General features: G+C 42.7%; 2 protein-coding genes across 3 annotated transcripts; one reads left to right on the forward strand and one right to left on the reverse strand.

The window, feature by feature from the left end:
• Window positions 1-1,319: 1,319 nt before the first annotated feature.
• cks1b (CDC28 protein kinase regulatory subunit 1B) lies at window positions 1,320-4,591 on the reverse strand. Its single transcript, XM_070984875.1, has 4 exons — window positions 4,493-4,591; window positions 4,177-4,244; window positions 3,864-3,991; window positions 1,320-3,433 (listed from the first exon to the last, which is right to left on the reverse strand). The coding sequence occupies exons 2-4, from the start codon at window positions 4,233-4,235 to the stop codon at window positions 3,384-3,386; spliced, it is 237 nt and encodes a 78-aa protein (XP_070840976.1). The 5' UTR covers window positions 4,236-4,244; window positions 4,493-4,591; the 3' UTR covers window positions 1,320-3,383.
• A 1,523-nt stretch (window positions 4,592-6,114) lies between these two features.
• pbxip1a (pre-B-cell leukemia homeobox interacting protein 1a) lies at window positions 6,115-15,997 on the forward strand. 2 transcript variants are annotated; one of them, XM_070984612.1, is made up of 10 exons: window positions 6,115-6,243; window positions 7,046-7,173; window positions 9,125-9,209; window positions 9,342-9,409; window positions 10,553-11,189; window positions 12,367-12,600; window positions 13,398-13,438; window positions 13,619-13,714; window positions 13,874-14,054; window positions 14,138-15,997. In XM_070984612.1, exons 2-10 carry the CDS (start codon window positions 7,102-7,104, stop codon window positions 15,160-15,162), a joined length of 2,439 nt encoding a protein of 812 aa, XP_070840713.1. In that variant the 5' UTR covers window positions 6,115-6,243; window positions 7,046-7,101; the 3' UTR covers window positions 15,163-15,997. The 2 variants fall into 2 exon arrangements, with proteins under 2 accessions (XP_070840713.1, XP_070840714.1); XM_070984613.1 differs by lacking the exon at window positions 6,115-6,243 and adding an exon at window positions 6,315-6,481.
• Window positions 15,998-17,016: the final 1,019 nt, after the last annotated feature.

Genomic DNA, 17,016 nt, shown 5'->3' on the forward strand with positions numbered 1-17,016 from the left:
CTTTATGCACGTACGCCATCATAACGACTTGGCCATTCAGTAAAACATTTTGTCCATTAAGCTCGCAGAGACATTCACCGATAGATGAGACCCATATTACACATGAAACGGGAGATGCTGGAATTGTTAGATTGGCAACATCACAGGCAACTAATAAGAAAAACATGAGTCCAGTCACAGTGCCAGATAACAGATGCAGCATCACCGAGCCACTGGATGAACACCAACTGTGTACCATAATATCACACGTTCATGAGGTGTGCTGTCTGGCATACATGTCTGCGTATTTTGTCAGATCACAGCTTTATCCCAGCAGGGCTCGTCACATTACGGTACGACGGGTAAGATGATGTGCCCCAACGCCTGATTATTGTACACGTGGCAATTTTACCGCACAGTTTTGGCTCACACTTATTCCAGTAAGACTCGTCGGGTTGTAATGATGCTGTGAGTACAGGAAAGCAGTACGTCAGTGTCAAATTAAAAGGCTGCATGAACGCCAAAGATATGGCCTCATAAGTGGGAATAACACTTCAGGTCTCCAGTAGTTTTATTTTCCAGCAGTGATTGGTACCACTTGGGTCTGGTCTAGAAATGGTACATACCTTGTACTTTATTGTGTGTTCCCAGAATCAGAAGCAAACAGAGTGAAGCAGCGTTCAGTTATTATGCTCCTCACCTGTGCAACATCCTCCCTGCACACCTGAGGTCTGCACCAACTGTCAGCTCATTTAAATCAGGGTTGAAAACATTATTATTTGCTACAACTTTTACTTAAAGTAAAATATATTGTTGTCTTTTACTGGCTTCTCTTTTTAATTTTCCTTTAAATGTATTTTATTTTTATTTTCCTATTCTCTTCTAATTTCTATTTCTCTCTTTGAAATGTATTTTCTATTTATGATTTTAATGGGGTTTTTTTTGCTTCTGTAAAGCACTTTGAACTGTCTGGTGTATGAATTGTGCTATGCAAATAAATTTGCCTTTGCCTATTGTATAAGATAAATTGTTCAAATCAAGTAGAAAGCAGTGTTAAAATAAGCATTTTAACACGTTGCTGCTGTAGGCCTGAGTTAACTTCACCCACAGACCATCATTAAATTCACCGTTATAATGCATCCAGACATCTGCAGAGAAAAGATCCCATTGATTTTAGTAAAGGCATCAGATTGCATATATTCTGATTATGGTCATCCAGTGCTTGCTGAGTACATCATGCCACACAGCTCATGAACTAAAACTTGAGTCTCGTTGGTGTGATTTATTCCAGTTGGTTATTGAGACATAGGTCAGTAAAGGATGACTCCAAAGTCACATTTCCTACATGAAAATTGCTTTATGGCATTTTCCCTTTATTTTACAGTTGACAAAGACAGGAACCACAATGAAGAGCAGGTGTGTATTCAGATGTATTTCATGCTGCTGTCTGGTGGACGTTTCTAATGGTAGGCAAACATTTCAATTTCGATGCAGCCAAATACTGTCGCGATGCAAAAAGTGGGTATTATCAATCCCAGACTCCATTTGTAGAAATCCAATATTCTAGTGTTATTTTTAAGGTCAAACCACACACACTGTAATTCTAAGGGTACAGGGATTACATCCATTTTAATTTCAGTCATTTCAACACAGACTAAATACACCACAACGTTGCCCATATTGACTTTTTTTTTTAATAATTCCAAAAGGCAGAACAGCTCTAAAACGACACATACAATACCTTACAAGAAAGGCACAAGTTCAGAGAACCATTCCAGGAATTTTTTTAGCAGCAGAGCAGCTCAGTATGTGATAGTGAAAACGGGGGCAGAGGGTAAACCCAAACACGTTCGAGTAGCTGCAAGTACTCAGAACGAGCCTGACAGGGAAAGCCGCTGCCTTGACGCCATATTTAATACCAAAATAAATGCAACTAGCTTTGCAGCATCTCAGTCAATGATCCGGATTTATTCTATAAGAGCATTTCAGGGTCGTGTCTTCCGTCAAAGCTGTCAACCGCAACTTCATATGTCAAGTGGTCCTGTGTAATCGCACAGTAGTTGAAAACGCCAAATACTGCCAAAACACAAGTCCACACTAATACGATTTAAAAGCTTACATTTATTCAGAAAGGACAACACATTCATAAATACTGAGCAGCTCATCGGTACATCGGACCCATCAAAGATTTGTTTTAAAGTAGGCTGAAGCCAATATAAAATGCTCTTATGGAAAGGGATCAAAATTTGCTTCATGGTGGCTCTTAAAGATGAGGCTTACCGTGCACGTGACAAAAAGTGTTAAATGCTGATTTACAGTGTCATTTAAACCAAGCAGCAGCATGTCACTTAAAACCACAATTTGATGTTTCAGTCAATCTTAAAGGGACAGTTCAAACCAAAACTTAACTGTGGTGTCATTTATTAATTTAGATTGGTTTGGTGTATGTTGGCGAGTTCTGGAGAGACCGGCTGTGCAGATGTCTGCCTCCTCCTGAACATAATCCAACCAGGTGGCACTAGTTGTGTTGCTCAAAGCACAGCAAACACATCAGAAGCACACGACCGCAATGTTTCTTTCCCGTCACCGTGACCCTATCACTTAGCTAGCAATGTCAGACTATGTTAGGGGAGTAGATGCACGCTTTCTTCTATGCAGTGATACGGCTGCCGGGTGTGTTTCAGTAGAGGAAAATGGGTACAACATGAAACCACTCAACATCTTCAGTAACCAGGTCATGATTTCTCAGAAAAGACATCACTGTTGAGTTCTTAAAATGTATTTTTTGGCACAATAAGCAGCTTACCGTCTGGTTCCATCATATTCAAGAGAAGGCAGACACCTGTACAGCCATTATCTCCAGAAATTTGACACTCACACCAAAACAATCTAGACGTCTGATCTTGGGGTGAACTGTCCCTTTAACTTAGGATCCAACTATCCCTTCTGACTTATGTCCTGACCCGAGCTGGACCCAGAATGCATTCTGTTTGAACAACTCAGACGTTTAGAGTTTCACTCCGCGCATCTTATATCAGTTAGTCTAAAAAACTGGAATATCCAAGCAGGTTCAGCAAGTTGGACAGACAGGTTAAGTCAAAAAGACAATGTGTGCTGATGTGAAGGTTTCTGGCAGACGACATCGTCGCTGTTAGCACATGAAGAAGTCTTTTCCTCAAAGAGAAGGCGATTATTTCTTTCTTCCCCTCAACACATACTTAATTCCACAACCACTGTTCATAAATGAAATAGTCCCTCTCCAGGTCCAACACGATCAACCAATAAAACAAGTCACCTGCCACATAAGAGCTCGGTAATCTGACAGCATGATCCCTTTTTTTGATGAGTTGATCTGCGGCACATAAGTAGGACTTATCTTCCAAAGGACCCAGAGAATCGCTCTCTTATGACTTTTGGCTGGGCAGAGGCCGTCGGAAGAGCAAGATGTGGGGCTCTGGAGGAGAAAGAACAACGTATGCAATACGTAAGCAGAAATAATGATACGAAACAATTACAATGCTTTGATCCCTTATGGGAAATGCTTCTATCTGGGAGACATCAAGATGGGTTGAGTCCCCCTATTTTCAACTTAGCTAAAGCAAAGGGGTCACCAAAATATAGCAAAAAAGGGGGCTTCAGCTTTCAATCAACTTTGCACTACAGCGGACAAGTTAACTATAAAAGTCAAAACTGTTGCTTAGAGTCTGTGCCCTGCAGTCAAACAACTGATCAACAATGAAAATGTAGACAGAAGCTGGTTTACACATATCTGACTCTCTTTGTTGAACTTGATTTTCATTTGAACTCTCATTTTCACTTTTCACTCAGCAGTATTTTCATATCATTTCTTAAAGGCATTATTCCCTGGCTTGGCAACAAGATACCTGGCTGGTGGATCATGTAATGGACCCATCCTTGGCTCTGCTGGACACCCAGGTTCCTCCACTCTGTCTCCGACATCAAATGGGTCTTAGGAACACGCTTTGCAATGTCTTTGGGTAGCATGACATGCCTGTAAGACAGAATATGAGGGCGGATCATAACAGAAGAGAAACTCCCCAGATAAATATGATTACATAACTGACAATAGTTTGCATACAATGCCACCTCAGTAACATTAAGGCTAGAAATTGTTGTAGAATTACGCTGACAAGTTAAAATAGCATGTTTCGTAAAGATGGTCCATAACTTACACACCTGTACTCGTACTTGTCGTCATCGTATTTATCAGAGTAGTAGATCTGTTTGTGAGACATGACGATAACCTGGCGGAGAAGTTTATAATATGAGTGAACATTCAGAAACTGAGATGAAGCACATCAGATCAATATTTCCGGTGCACACGCGGCAGCAAATTTCAGTTAGCATCACTTAGCAAGTGTAGCTAACAGTTGGGCTAACGCCGCTCAAGTTAGCCGAGAACTAGCGTTATCTCTGACAACTTACGCTCACGTAAACGTCAAAGTAGATGTTTTGATGCTGTGCGATGCGATTAATGAGCTTTCATGGTTACCTTATACGATGACCAGAATATCCTGAAAAGAAAAAGTAAATTATTGCAGTTTTTCGTGTCCAACAGTAGCAGGACGTGCACTCTTCCTTTGTTTCCCTCTCGAATGTCTGTGAGCCCGCTTTTCCTCGTTCAAATAGACCTCCTCTCATCCTATTGGTCAATCGATCTCGAGTATTCGCTGGCCATTGGTCGGTTCAGGCTGTCGCAGGAAATGATCGTAATCGCCATATGTGCTCCTAATTGGTCAGCAAAAAATATGTCGCACACACAAGTTGCAGGAAGTTGGAATACAATCCAAACACGGCATACTTTAAAGTTACTGCATAAGCAATGACCCAGATATTTCCACTGTGTTATCGTGTGATTTTGACAGGTTCATATAGGCTTGCATGACACTTTCAGGGTAGCTACATACATAAATAAATATATGGCCATTTTATCTTTTCCACACAAAACATGTATTATAAGCTATCTAAAAGTATATTCTCAAACAACTCACAAAGTAAAATTAAATGCTCATTAAGGTTTTTAATTTGCAACAAGAGACGCCAAAAATAGAGGACAAATGATCAGTGCCAAAAAACTGAACAGCATGTCAGCTTCTATTATAATCAAGTCAAGTTGGAAAACAGGAAAATCATGAAGTGTCAGCATCAAGGTTAAAGTATTGTAGCTTACAGATATTTGAGTCTGTGTAATTACCAGACAAAGTGAAAGACTTTTTAAAAACATCTTCATTTTCAAGGCCCTTTTTCAGTACTTTGCTTGCTTACATTTTATGCCACTTTATGCTTGTACTCCACTAAATTCAAAAGGAAATGTAGTTTTTACTTAACTAGGCTACACTTATTTGAGAACTGCTTTGTAGATTATTTACAGATACACACAAAAAAAATATGATAATCTTAGAAAATATGATGCACTGTTATAGACAGAAACCACCTTGAACAGCTGCTTACACATTAATGCATCACTGACAACAAAACAATATATATGATAACACTATGTGGCTATAATTTTACTTTGATTTGGGAGTAGTTTTACACTGTGCTGTTACCCCCTATGCTTGAGTAAAGGATGTGAGACCTTACATCACTGCAGTGTACATACAGTATAATATAACCAATCTGGAACTACAGACTCCAGTTCTCTTTGATGGCATGTTTGGGTTCATGTGTGTGCTCTCATTTGAGATATGCCGACCTGTCAAAGCAAATATGTCTTTGACTGACAAAACAGTTAACAGACAGGAGACAGATGATGAAATTAATGTCCACACTGGAGCAACCAGAGTGAAGGGGCTGTCCGCTCTGGTAAGTCCCGCAGGTCAAATATAACTCTGCAGACGTGTCAGTGCCCGGCTGGTTGTGGTCGCCTCTCCCTTCTGTGTATATATATACGCACGCATGCATCTTGAGGGTAGGTTCACACATGAAGCTGTATTATTGAAAACCAGGGCAAGGGTCCGTCCGCGTCGATCATCTGCCACTTTCACCTGCGAGCGTCAATCACACTAGGATGTGCGTCGATTTCGTGACACGACATTTCTATCTGATTGGTCTAGCCTTGCTTAGAAGGCGGGATCTCCGTAGCCCCTGCTGAAATCCCATTGGAGGAAAGGCGCCTTGGCTGACGTGACGCAGCTTGGAATTCCCAAAGTTCCCAAGTTCACGGGAAGACAGGAGCGTTGTTCATACTACAAAAACAAAACGTTTTGAAGGCAAAACAGCGAGCGACTGAGGTGTAAGCAAGTGGGTAAATAAACCGTCTTCTTCGTGTTTAATTCGGTAGAGTCTAGCAGGTGTTTGAAGCGCTCGCGAGCAGTTGGGCCTGAGTGAGAACGCGGAAGAGTGGGAATGCTGAGCCTACCATCCTTTGTTTACCATCATGAATGAACCTTTAATTCGGTTGCTACAACAACCATAGCCCCTTATTTCTGTGTCTCATATGTGCTAAACGGAAGCCTAGCGAGCATAGCTTTGTCGACAAGTGAGTATGAACCTTTGTTTGCTCGTTGCTGGATCAATGAAGTGCTCGTGTCTGGGGTTTGACCATTTTTGGTAATTTCACTGCCACACAGATTGAGTGGATGGACGGATCTGAATGAATGGTTGGCTGGAAATAGCAGCGGTGGTGAATGCGGTGTGGAGATTCCTGTTTCTTCCTATCAAGCCTTTGTTTAACTACGCAGCAGTATATTAAGGTTGCCACCACACCGTTACATAACTTGTATCAACGACAATCTGGTCTTTATCCCGTGAGTGCGGTGAATTAGGTCACAAACTGTAACCTTAGTGCATGAAAATGTCCTCTTAGACTACTATGTACACATTCATCGGCTTAATGCTGAAGAAGATTAGACATAATCTGTCATTATGTCATGTTCAGAACTGTGCATATCCATAATTTTGGATATTAACCTGTCTGTATCTATTCTAATAACCAAGTTACAGTCAATTTATTGCATCCAGATCATTATGTTTACTCCCACAAGACGTGCGGTGTTTGCATCAGGCATGTTCACTGAAGACCCGTTTCTGTCGTCGTCTGCAGAATACCATAAATCTGAACCTGCACCGTGCTGTGCCACGTTGAGCCTGAAGAGGGCGATGTCTGACAACAGCAACAGCACAGGCAGCACTGGCTCCTCAACCAACAGCTGGACCCTCCTCTCCCCCGAGGTAAGACCGAGAACCGGATCAGGAAACTGCTCCAAGCTCAGGGTGCCTGGATGTAATTTAGAGGATGGATGTTTTCCTTGCTCATGAATGCAAGTTCATGTGAAATATGGCACGTCTGTGGTGAATATTTCCCATGTACTAAATGATGAGCCAGTGTTCAAATACTTGCATGTGCAGTTTAAATGCATAACGTGTGTATTTATGGAAGTGAGGCATTGTCCGTACTACCGCGGGTATTGTCTGTCAGTTTGTTTTATATTGCACATCCTTGTGCAAGTATTTGTGCATGACTGTACTGCAGTGGTGGAATGTAACTAAGTACATGTACTCAAGTACTACACAAATTGCAATGCAAAATTCTGCATATTCAAGGTACTTATATTGTACTTGAGTACTCTACTTTATACTTCTACATTCGTCACTACCTTTTAAATGGAAATACTGTACTTTTCACTCCACTGCTCTAGTTACTTGTCATTTTCCTGTTTACAACTTTTCATACACTTCCTGTCCACTGAAAACCATGTATTTCTATTTTGGTGATTTTAAGCGTTAAGTGTTCATTTATGGGCTGAAAAAATTCTCCGACTTCGTAAGCAAAGTAAATTATTCAAACCCTCTTTGGTTAGCTGGAAAATGCCACAGAGCTGAAAGCTAGCTGTTTTTCTCATGGAAAGTTAAGTTTTTAGAGATGTGTGGTTCTCGCAGGACAGCAACACCACAAACATGATGATCTTACAGAATATGATGCACTCCTCAACATTAAACTACCCAGCAATATAGAAAGAAATGAAAGAGAGCTCAGCCTTAAACATCTACTGCAGTAGAACCCCTGATTAAACCCATAAAAACTCATCCCTGTTCATCAAAATTCCACATTTAGAAGTTTTTTCCATGTGAGTCAAATCTCTTCATGTCTTATATTGGCTTAGATCTGACTCTTCACCTTTGCCTTAATGTAGGATCTCCACCCACCCGTCTGCCGCTTGCCTGCACCTTCGACTTTGCTCATTAAACACACCTCATCAGCAGCTTGTATCTGACAAACATCGCCGTGACTTCCTTCATCAACATCTCCAAGCCATATAAAATGTCTTGTCAGCATTTGACATGAATCACCATCTGTCTTGGCAGGTTAATGTTGGCTAACATCAAGCATGCTGCAGATTTGTTACGACACAGTCAATGGATAAAACCCAAGACTGATAAACTTGCAGATTGACCGGCACGTTGGCTCGTACTCGCTGTGGATAAGTGGATGGAACAGCACAGGCTTCAATATAAGTTTTGTGCAGAAACGCACCAGTTTTTGTGTAAAACATCCAAACTGTGCTCTGGAAAAAGGCGGCTGCAGGCTACAGTTTGGCTATCAGATGCTGTGGTCATACACGAAGGCTCACCATTCCCCCTTTTAAAAATATGCAACTGAAAACAGAACACTTGTCTGCCATCGTTATGAAAATATATAAACTTAACTTGCAAATTGCTGATACATACTGTAACTACACCTGGCTTCTCCTCTGATCGTCCTCGTTTCACCGCAAGTTGGTGCAGGATTGGTTCCTTCGTTATGTTACCCTGGCTGTTTGATTCTGTGTTTCAGAGACTCTCATTGGCCCACTGCAGGTACACGGTGCACATGCTCTGCCATGGCTGCTTATTTCACTCATGATATCTCCTGTAGTATATAAAAAAAACACCACATGGGCATGTTAACAGGGTCAAAACTTGATTTTCACCGGAGGGGGCGTTTAATTCAGTCAGCATCATAAGTTAGAAATTACCGTGATAGGTGATAAACTATAAATATTAATATGTCTTCTAGCCAAGGCTTAGATGCATGTGCATGAGTGCCTGCACTGGGTGTGCTGGAAATGTCAAGGTCAGTGTTACCATGAGGATACTGTAGGTGGTGAAGCCTGATCTCCTGGGGTCTCCTCTCACTCCACAGGAGGCTGCTGTTGAGAATGTCGGGCCAGTAGACGACGGCACCGAGAGTCTGGGCGACGTCCCGAGTCTCTCTGAGGAGGTGACAGGTATAGACAAGTCGAGATCAATGGCTACTGGCGACGGTTGTGACACAATATAAATCAATATTTATAGCGGAAAAGGTTGCTTGTAAAGCTGTTCTTTGTCTTCATATTTTAGTTTTGACATTGTTGTTTCAGGAGCTGCTGCAGAGTTCAAACCAGGTGACATTTCAATAGAAACTGTCCTGTCTGAAGAAGGCCATCAGGTTGGTACACAATAAACTATGCTTTAATCCAGTTAGGGCATAAGTAAGACCATTAAATAACATTAAATTAAGAGGGCAAAACACTGTGACAATATTCATTTCCTACCTCTCTTATCTACTACATCAGCTTTATATACCCACCTTTGTTGCCAGTGCCTCCGAACCAAGAAGCGACTGGATGAGTATTTACTATTACTTTTATAGTTTAAGGGCCATAGAGGGTGAAATGTGTCTTACAAGCTCAGAGATTCACTCGCCTCAGTAGAGTCTGGTGCGTTTAGACACATCAGATGTTGTGTTTCCTGATGTTGTGATTGCAGAGAAACTGTCTCAGTCTTACTGTGCCAATACTGGCGCTCAGTACAAATTGAGGTTGAGACCAGTTCTCTTGAACTTGTCAAATGTCACTCTGGGCAGTGTAGGAAGTCATTAAATTTAAGAGAAGTACTGTAAACAATACACACTGGGGGAAATGGATGCACTTAAAAGCCTGCTGCAAAGAATCTTGGCGTTTGCTTTGACAGTAATTTAATGTTTCAGCAGAACACAACAAAACTTGTGCGGGCTTGTTTTTATCGTCTGAGAAATGTTTTCCAAAATAGGATCTACAGTATCTTTATCAGAGAGACCATGTTTCACACTTTAATTTCCTCACAGCCTCTTCACCTGCCTCAACCAAAAACCTATTAATCAGCTGCAGATTGTACAGAACTCTGAGCTGCCAAGATCGAAGAGAAGTGACCACAGTGTGCCTGTTGTAGCCTCCTCGCACCTCCTCCCAGGATGTTTAAGGATTGATTTTCAGATTTCAAGGCTCTTCATGGCCCCTCTCTAAACTATATAACCAGCCTCTTAGTCGCATATGAGCCAGTACATAGCCTGAGAGAATCAGTGACCTTATTAAATCATACATTTATTGGAGAGCTTTGACTGATTCTGCTCATTTTTTATTGACTGCCTAACCCTTTGCTGGTTTTATTTACTCTATTTGTTTATGTGTGTTTATGCGATCTGCTTTTATGAAGTTATTGCTTTGTGTGAAGCACTTTTTTAACTTACCATAACACTTTATCACAAAATAATGATCCCAAAGTATAAAAGTATTCACACAAAACTTTTTTTCCTCACTGCCCCAACTTCTAGGTGTGTCAAGAGACCTCTCCAGAGTCCAGTGAGGGCCCCATCCCTTCCAGTCCAGCACAGATGAGTCCTCTTCCACCCTACCCTCTTGACCCTCCAGACCTCGACCTGGAGAGTCAGGCCCCAGTCATCCATGACATTGTAACCAGCTCTCCCAGTGATAATGAGCACCTAGGGGCCACTCCCTTTGTCACCAACATTAATCTGGGGGCTCCCCTTGATATTCCTGCTGCTGAACTCCTACCACCCGAGCCTGAGGAGCCCTGCTCTGCTCCTCCCCTGACTGAGATCCCCGTCTATACGGAACAAGTGCTTGACACGCCTGCTGATATCAGACTGACCCCAGCTGAGGAGAGTCCTGCCTTCACTGCTGAAGCTGAGGTCAGCATCCCCACAGAGACCGTCGCAGCCGCTGATCCTCCTTCTCATGTTGAAGCTGATGTCAGCTTTGCTCCAGAGGGTACAGAGCTGCCAAGCCGACGCCCAGAGAGCCTGGTGACCGAAAGCGCTGTCGATGAAAGTCCTGCACCAGAGACTATTGGTTCAGTAGAGTCAGAGGAGGGGGAAGCTGTGGAAAAGGAGGAGATGGAGCCATCTGAGACTGTGACCCAGGAAGAAGAAGAAGAAGAAGAAGAAGAAGGTATGGAACACTCCTATATACTCCTCTAACAGGATTAAACATCTTTACTTTTAGCTGCCCCGAGACACAGCCACGTCCATCATACACCCATGGCAGTTTGGCCAGTAGCTGCTGGGATGTGTTGCTCTGCACCAAAGTGAGGGACAAGCCGACATCACCATCCTCACACTTTGCTGCTGGCTGCACAAAAGCTAAAAGATAACCATTAATAGTGTAAGAAAACAAATGCCCGACAGGAATTTTCTTAAACAATGAAAGTAGAAAATGCAATAGAAAAAACATCCAGTTAGCTATGGGTAATGGACGGCAGAGTCCTTTCTGCTGTAAAATTGTGCCTACAATAACCTGTTATGGGGCCCCTGAGCAAAAAGTAGTTGCTGGGCTCCTACTCACCCCCCGTTTCTCCTATTCACATTGTGTGCAGCTTCCCTCTGCTCTTTCTCTTTGCTATGTGCTAACATGATTGAACACAATTCAACAATATGCACCACGCACTGTGCGCATATCCTCAATGTTGCAATTGATCATATCACCATAAAGCAACTGGCACACAGTGAACATGGAGCTTTTGTGGGCCGCTGGGGATCTGAGGCCCTGCAGCAGTAAATACCTTTGCCCGGTTGGTAATTCAGTCTTGATGAAAGTGAGTGAGTGGTTTATGGCTCTTTGTAATTAGCACAAGTCGATAGAAGCAGTGAATGGGTCCTCTAGCAGAAGAATTGGTTAACATGTTTCTTATCTGTGTCACGCGAGCAGCTGGAAAGTGATTTATCTGTGCGACAGGGAGGCGTAAACCCCGCTGAGAAAATGAAGAAACCCCCATGCATGAAATTACTGTTGTCGTAATTTAGTGAGGAAAATGTCACCCATTTCCACGAGCAGCACTGACTTTTTGTCAGCCCTTTTTCACAAGCTGTTTACACACTGTTGTGTTTTTCAGCTCGCGTGTTCGCTCGGATTGTGGTGTTCTGTGTGAGGCAGTGTGCCAGTAGACAATCATGATTTTCAGAAAAGTCTGGTTCTGACACTTTTGTTGCCAAAGATGTCGAGATGATTTGTTGAAATGAGTCAGGGGCCACATTTGAATCCATGTGGTTTAACTTTAGGCTCATCTTTCACAAAAATACATGATTGAATGTGACGACTCTGCTTTTTCATGTTCTTCTTCCTCCCTTAGAGCCATCCGGTAGTTTTGATTTGGGCGACACGGGCAGCTTTGACGATGGGCTGAGGAGGAGGAATGTCCCCTCCTTCGACGCACCAAGACCAAGAACATCAGATGAGGAAGATGAGGACGAGGAAGTGGAGTTCAGGCTGGCAGAGAAGAAGGAGGAAAAGCCATGGTTCTCCTTGAACAAATGCATTGTGGGTTCTCTGATTCTGCTCTTCTTAGGTTCCCTCTTCCTCTCAGGTGAGTTCCTCTATTATCCAATTAAGCCTGCTAGCTTGCTTCTGCTTTTCATGGTCAGTACAGCGATTATGTTTCCAATAAGTATTATTTAGTAAAGATGCTTACATTAGAAATATCTTAGGATGAAAGTTTGCTTGTACTGCCCATCCATGCACCTGCTTTCACCTGTTACATCAGAAGTTTGACAGTTGTCAGGTTTCTTGTAAGTATTGTTGCTTATTTGACAGTTCTAGTATTAACAAATTACATGAGCACATTTATTCGCAGTTGTCAGCAATAGACAGAAGTCTGTTTTTAGGTCTTGTTGACTAAGCTGCACTATGTCAACAGGTTTCCTCTCTGACCTGGATAATGGTAGGTCCAGTACTAAAGATAAGACAGCAGTGTAAGCTTCTGCACTAGCTGGCTAACACTCAATAACTTGTCCAAGCACTTATCTGGCCTGACACTTCATGCAGTGGCAGCAGAAAATGGCAAATAACACGCACTCTGAATTGTACAATAACACTCTTTATCGCTGTTTGGAAGGACTCACTGGATGTTGAGGGTGCTTAAGTTGAGGGGAAATGACCGACTGCTGGCAATCTGCTTGGTTAGGGAAAATCTATCATACTTTTTTAATGGAATTTAAAAACTTCTGCCTACACAAATAGCGTCTGTGTTGCGCACAGGTAGTGCCTGAGCTCTTGGAATGCACCTCACGACAAAAGAATCTGATGTTGTTGTAAGACGGCTTGGCAGCTGTGTGTCAATAAAAAGTGCCTGTTGTAAGACTTGTGTCAACAATGTGTTGACAGGTGACTTTGACGCCTCTGATCATGACGGAGAACAAGGCCAGGTCTGTTCCTACTGTTTCTCACCTCGCTTACTCATTCTCAGCGTTATATATGTTGACCACTATGTGTTTAGACAGTTTATTTAAAGAAAATGTGAGTCTTAATACTTAACAGACAAATGCTCAAGATAGGATTATTTAAAAATATGTGTTTTGTTCATTTGCCAAACATTTCCAATCCAGGACTGGCTTAGCAGTGATCCACAGGATATGAAAGAGCTATTGGATAAACTGGCGCAGGAAAACCAGCAAATCGCTGTGCTAGAGGCTCAACTACAGGTCAGTATACCAGTTATACTGATGCTAATGATGATTCCTTTCATGATGTTTTCATGAATTGCAATATATAGACCGCATGTGTTCAATAAATATTTTTGATTGTTGTCCAAGTTGTGCAGAATCTGGCTTCAACTACTGCACGTTTTCCTTATTTCTTAGTCTCAGAAAGAGGAACTCGTCTCTGCTCTGAGGGCTGTAGCAGCAAGCGGTGATGAGAAGGGCAAAGCAGGTCTGGAGGAAGAAAACACGAAGCTGAAGGAGGAGCTGTCATCGCTGCCTGTTCTGAAGAAAGAGCTGGAGAGTCTGAGGGCCAGGGTGACCGAACTCAGCCAGCTCACAGGTATAATGCTGCAAATGTGAAGTGAACGGATTGTGGTAAAATGTACAGTAATTAAATACCGATATCTCTTAAATCCTTCACAGCTGATGAAATGCCCCCGGCTACCTCAAGTTCAGCCCCTCAATCTGGTGACCAAGATGGTCGGAGTACACAGAAAACAGCTGGACCAGAGAGGAGGAAGGACCCAAATGAGGGAGGAAAGCTGAAGGAAGAACTCCAGAGGCAGAGGGTTCTTTTGGAAGAGAGCAGGAAGAGACTGGAAGGGATGAAAAAAGACGGAGGCGACAGGAAGCGAGTGAGGGATAGTTTGGAGCAGATCCAGAAGAAGCTCTCTGAGCAAGTCGAGAGGTGGGGTAAGAAGAAGCCACAGGAGTCCAAATGGAAAGGCAACAAGGGCAAAACCAATGAGCGGGACCACGGGAAGAAAGACGACAAGAAAGAGTGGAGAGGAGAGAAAGACTGGAAGCACAGCAAAGAGGGAGGATGGAGGGACAAAGACGAGAAGAAGGAGTGGAAGTCTCAGAAGCAAAACTCTCACAAGGAGGCATGGAGGAAGCACCAGGACGAGTGGGAGAGGAAGAAAGGCGAGCGCAGAATGGACAGAGAGGAGAGGAGGAAGGAGAAGCCGTGGCACAGCCGGCCTGAGAAGAACCCCCACAACCACCATCAGCATCACCACCAGCAGCCCCGTCAGCCTCATCAGCACGCCCAGAGCGGCTTCTGGAGAGACCAGGAGCAGAAGCTCAGACGCAACGTCCGCCCCCAGCTGGGCTGCAGCTCTGTGGAGGACTGCGCCGGCAAGGAGGGGCTGTACCCCGTGGAGCTGCCCGAGTTCGAGGAACTGCTGGAGGGCTACCTGAGCAAGCTGGAAGGATCTTCATCTGAGAGCAAGGACAAGGTCAGGAAGCTGACTGCGGAGTACTTCGAGGACGGCGTGTTTATCCACGACAGGGTCCTGTTCAGTGACTTCGCCGAGGACGTGGCGGACATTCTGGAGGACATGGTGGACGTTTTAGAGGGAGGTGGGCAGAAGGACGACGACTCCCTGGAGGAGGAGATGGAGGAGTTCGAACGAGAGGCCCTGTGGAAGTTTGCCGCCACAGCCTAAACGGACAAAGGGGGGGGGGATGAGTAAAATACAACACTAAGATGCAGCACAAGTGGTGGTTTTATAGGACATTTCTTGCCTACATTCTCCTCTTCAGAGCTGTAATTGTAGTAACTTCTGGTACAGAGTGGTTGTGCCTCTCATAAACGTGTCCCTCTGAGTCTTTAATTATAAGCTAGACTTGTTCTTGTCATTTTGGACTTAGTCGTTGTTACCTACCTCTGTCAGCGCAAAATCCTTCAGTAACGTGTTGTGTGGCTTCTCCTCTGCTATACAGTGTTTTCTCAATACGTAGTGCATGTTGCAGTTCATAATGTAAATTCAAAATGATGATATTCAGATCACACACACAAAAAAATGGGCTTTAAGGAGATGATATTTGCAATTAATTCTGTTGAGCACCAGTGCAGTGCTTAAAGAAATTCATGCATTTGGTTTAGTGCTAGGTGAGTTCACGGCAGGTTAAGACAAGCAGCTTAAAACAAATGCAGAGAAACTTTTTTTGCGGATACCATTTGCCACAAGTTGGGTGTAACTGTCCGATCCCAGAGGATGAGATCCCGGTTCTTTCAGTGATAAGAATCAGATCAGGTCAGACCAGTTTTGTGTCAGCAGCTCTATAATAGGTTTGGGCAACTGCACACAGCGCGCTGTTTGAGAGCCCCAAGCATTTGGTTTCTAGATTGTAGTCTTTTCATCCTCCAACTCCCAACTGTCAGTTCACAGCAGACAAGTGGAAACAACCAGGAACCAGTTTTTAAAAATGTCAGTGCTGCTCAAAAAGAAGAAAAAAGCAAAAAAAAAAAAAAAAAAAGCAATAGGACAAAGTGATAGCCATAGCTAAATTTATGACTGCTAAACCACGTTAGCACTTTTCTCAAACATTCACACATTTACAGCAGTTTTTTTTTAGACCATTTGTTCTCCTGATATTTTTTGTTATGTAGCCATGGGGACCTCCAACACCTGATCTACATAGACTGGGTATCCCAGAGCATTCGGAGTGAAAAGTACATCTACAGTGATCCCAAAAGAGTCTCATTTCATGGATTCATTCATTTGCCCTGAATGAGATTGACAGCCAAACCAGTATTTTTTCTTTTTTTCTCATTGTCCTCTTATTTTGCTAAGTTATTCAAGAAAATGACAAAATGAGGCGGCTGCTGCGTTTCGGTTTTCAGGTGTGAAGTTGAATGAGCAAACGGTAAAAGAAGACACGAAGTGTTGCAGAGCTGCTTTCCACTGTTGGGTACTTAAAAGACTTTTTGTTGTTTTTAGTGTTTGATTCTAGTCATATTTGATCGTGACGCTTTCCCTCTTTAGGTGGACGTGAAGTTAAAGTCGACAGATTGTGATTGTTGGTTCGCATTTTTCAGTGAAAGAAGCTTTGAAGTGTTTCATGTTTATTTATTCTGTCAGTACACTGCAACTCTGTTCCTTATTTTTAATGAGAAAAGCCACAGATTTTCTCCAAGGCCACGCACATTGAATGTGTGAAAATGGTTTTATTTTGGTTTTCAGAAATTTAGTTGCCAGCTGCTGCTTATGTGCCTTTATTATTATGAATAATTATGTTAGAGTGGTCAAGAGATTTAGATTTCATTTGCTCCTGCGAGATTAAGAAGAAAACAAGTTTACTCTACATGTTATTTTAGTGCTGCTTCCAGGGCAGAGTATGAATGTCCTCGGGTTTACACAGGAAGAGATGAGCAGGTTTTTGTTAAACGTTCTCTGCTGTTTGTGCACAGGAACTTTTTTTCTGGAAAGATTTTAGACCAAAGGGATCGGAAGAAAGCTTAATTTCAACAGATGAGTTCTATGAAACACATGTATGAAAGCTTAATCAATATTTGA

The sequence above is a fragment of the Chaetodon trifascialis genome, chromosome 17, assembly GCF_039877785.1.
Source record: "Chaetodon trifascialis isolate fChaTrf1 chromosome 17, fChaTrf1.hap1, whole genome shotgun sequence".
NCBI classification, from domain to species: domain Eukaryota; kingdom Metazoa; phylum Chordata; class Actinopteri; order Chaetodontiformes; family Chaetodontidae; genus Chaetodon; species Chaetodon trifascialis.

What these genes read in the sequence shown, in the direction of transcription:
- cks1b (XM_070984875.1), bottom strand. Translation starts at nt 4,235, where the DNA reads ATGTCTCACAAACAGATCTACTACTCTGATAAATACGATGACGACAAG. An exon ending in GACGACAAGTACGAGTACAG is followed by an intron (nt 3,992 to 4,176) that starts GTGTGTAAGTTA and finishes TCTGTCTTACAG; the next exon opens with GCATGTCATGCTACCCAAAG. An exon ending in TTACATGATCCACCAGCCAG is followed by an intron (nt 3,434 to 3,863) that starts GTATCTTGTTGC and finishes TTTCTCCTCCAG; the next exon opens with AGCCCCACATCTTGCTCTTC.
- pbxip1a (XM_070984612.1), top strand. Translation starts at nt 7,102, where the DNA reads ATGTCTGACAACAGCAACAGCACAGGCAGCACTGGCTCCTCAACCAAC. An exon ending in AGAAGAAGAAGAAGAAGAAG is followed by an intron (nt 11,190 to 12,366) that starts GTATGGAACACT and finishes TTCCTCCCTTAG; the next exon opens with AGCCATCCGGTAGTTTTGAT. An exon ending in ATGACGGAGAACAAGGCCAG is followed by an intron (nt 13,439 to 13,618) that starts GTCTGTTCCTAC and finishes TTTCCAATCCAG; the next exon opens with GACTGGCTTAGCAGTGATCC.